The sequence below is a fragment of the Musca autumnalis genome, unplaced genomic scaffold (genome assembly GCF_047663935.1).
Source record: "Musca autumnalis isolate F117 unplaced genomic scaffold, ASM4766393v1 scaffold_2, whole genome shotgun sequence".
Lineage (NCBI taxonomy): Eukaryota > Metazoa > Arthropoda > Insecta > Diptera > Muscidae > Musca > Musca autumnalis.
In genome coordinates, this window is record NW_027411755.1 from 158,956,812 (window position 1) to 158,959,342 (window position 2,531).

Sequence of the window (2,531 nt, forward strand, 5' to 3'; positions counted from 1 at the left end):
TTTTTTTTTTTTTTGAAATTTGTCACTCTTTGAGTAAATGAGCGATATAACGAATTTTTATTCATTTTAAATTTATAAAAAAAAGTTGGAAAAATTGTAAAACTGTCATATTCTTGCAGGTTCTGGAACAGAGCACTTACATATGTTTTGTTATGCCAGTGCCACTAACTGGACAAAGTTGTATTTGCTTTAATAATATGTAGTTTTACCTGTAAAAATCATAAAATGAAAAAATTTAAAAGTATTTTCAATGTTATATTCCCCCTTATTTGCAAAATATTAAACTATTTTTTTAAACAAATAAAAGTAATTGTGTGATTTTGGTTCTCTGTTCGATTTAAAAATTATTTTATTTTTTTAAGTGTATAAAAATATATAACTTAACAACTATTTTAACATATTAATAAAAAAATAAAACTAAAAAATTAATGAAAATTTGGTAAAATGCTGTGTCTTCCATAAACAAAAATGTACAAGGGGTTTGTTTGTTTGTTTTAAAAATATCAATTTATATAAACAGGACTAGAGCGGGAAACTCAATGCCTAACTTAAAGTTAAGATAAAAAATAAAAAATATTTTCAAATTAATATTGAAATAAATTATTGTAATTAAAAAAGTGGAAACTAAAAATAAAATACTATAACAAGATATAGCACCATTTTGAGTCTTAGATCCTAGCAGAACAACTTAGAGACTATAAAAAAAACTTATCAACTATGAGTATCTCTATAAATGATAGATTATTGTCTTCCTTAAAACGAGGTTTTTTAAAAACTAATTGAGGTTTGTTTGTTTTGCTTTGTGGTTTAAAATTAAAAAATAAAAGTTTTAAAACTAAAAATAAAAAGATCAAAAAGTTAACGATGAATAATATCCTTTCCAGCGGAATGTGTGTGTGAGGTGTCAATGACTTTTTCGTTTGAAATGTGAGGATTTCGTGCCAGTTTAGGCAATTGTAATGGTACAATTGGAACTGGTGTGTTTGTTTAGCAGGGACATGCGGGAGAAGGATTTGTTGCATACTTTGCAGGCGTATTTCTTGACATCGACATGGGTTTGTTGATGGGCACGCAAGTTGGAACGATCGGCAAATGAGCGTGGACAGTCTGGGCATTGGAATGGCTTTTCACCGGTGTGTGTGCGAATGTGTCCTTGCAATAGCCATGGGCGTGAGAAGGCCTTACCGCAGATTGGGCACTTGCAGGGCAAGGTATGAGTGCGAATGTGCATCTTCAAAGCACCCATGGTGGTGTAGAGTTTACCGCAATCTTGGCAGGCATGTTGTTTCTTTTCCTGGTTGCATTCAGCTGCTGGGCAATGGAATTGTTGATGCTTAGACAAACCCATGGAGGTGGAGTACATTTTGTTGCATTTGTCACACTTGAAGCGGTAATTTTTGTTGACATTTTGTGATGAGCTTGATGAGGAGCCACTGGACGAGGAACCACTGCTGGTGGAGCTGCTGTGTGAATAGACCGAAGAGGCTGATGAGAATCCTGAGCTAAGGCTGGGAGTTTCATCGAACATATGGAATAGAGCTGGCAATGGGATGTCATTGCGCACTGATAGATCCTCAGGTTCGGAGGTTACTTCTGAGCCAGGGCTGGAGGGTGGTGAAATGTGTTGAAAACTGTAGTTAGATCTGGGAGAGGCAGCAGAGGCCACTGATGAAGCTGGTGATGGGAAGATGGCCGACAAATTGGGTTGATAGGTATTCCACAAGGCAGTCATGGGATTGCAGCCAGCAGCCATAACGAAAGCCGATTGATAGGGATTGGTGGTGTAGCCGGTAGTGTTGGCAGTCAAACCACGCAAATGAATATCACTTGGCTGGTATTCCATGCTGGAATCAATTTCAGCTGGTGGCGATAACATGGCTGAGCTGTTGGACAAATCCATAACTGGCGATTGGCGAGGCTGGAACGATGGCTTGGCGTCTTGGGCTGATGATTTGCTAGAAAGATTTAGGACACATTCACGCTTGACTGGTACGACATAATCCTCGAAACTGTCGTTAGCCTTGCGTTTCAATGACAAATCTTGTGGCTGATCATCAGCTTCAGAACGCACCGAGGAATTTTTGGTCAAAGCCAAGGCTTCGATTTGTTCGTAGACTTGGTTAAGTGGTTGTTGCTGGAGTTCCTGTTCATCCTTGACATAGATGATGGGACGTTTTTTCAATGGGCAGCTTTTGTAGTTGGCAGCCATTTTTGTGATGTGTTGTTAGGTTTTGGTAAAACGAAAAACAAAATAAAACTCCGAAAACAAAAAAGTTGTTGTAATTTTTTCGTGTTTCTTTTATCCGTGTGTCGTTTGTTATTCACTGTGAATTTAGATCGTATTTATTTCGAAATCAAAAAATTGTATTTAATTGTATGAGTTCGCTTGACGATGTTCACTGTTTGAGCGTTTGTGTTGCTATGACAGGTTAGCTCTCTGCGCCTCCTTTTATATCAGGCAAACTCCGAGCAAAAGTGGTGGATTTTCACAGGCGCACACAAACGTTTATGCTCTCTCTCCCTGTCTCTCT

At 37.5% G+C, this 2,531-nt stretch overlaps 1 protein-coding gene across 1 annotated transcript; it reads right to left on the reverse strand.

Moving 5' to 3' along the window:
* Positions 1–813: 813 nt before the first annotated feature.
* sna (snail) lies at positions 814–2,209 on the reverse strand. The gene is made up of 2 exons (XM_073966110.1): positions 1,932–2,209; positions 814–1,883 (listed from the first exon to the last, which is right to left on the reverse strand). The coding sequence occupies exons 1-2, from the start codon at positions 2,207–2,209 to the stop codon at positions 947–949; spliced, it is 1,215 nt and encodes a 404-aa protein (XP_073822211.1). The 3' UTR covers positions 814–946.
* Positions 2,210–2,531: the final 322 nt, after the last annotated feature.

Coding starts and splice junctions, on each gene's coding strand:
- sna (XM_073966110.1), bottom strand. CDS start 2,209: ATGGCTGCCAACTACAAAAGCTGCCCATTGAAAAAACGTCCCATCATC. Junction 1,884..1,931: donor TCATCAGCCCAAGACGCCAA/GCCATCGTTCCA, acceptor TTTGTCCAACAG/CTCAGCCATGTTATCGCCAC.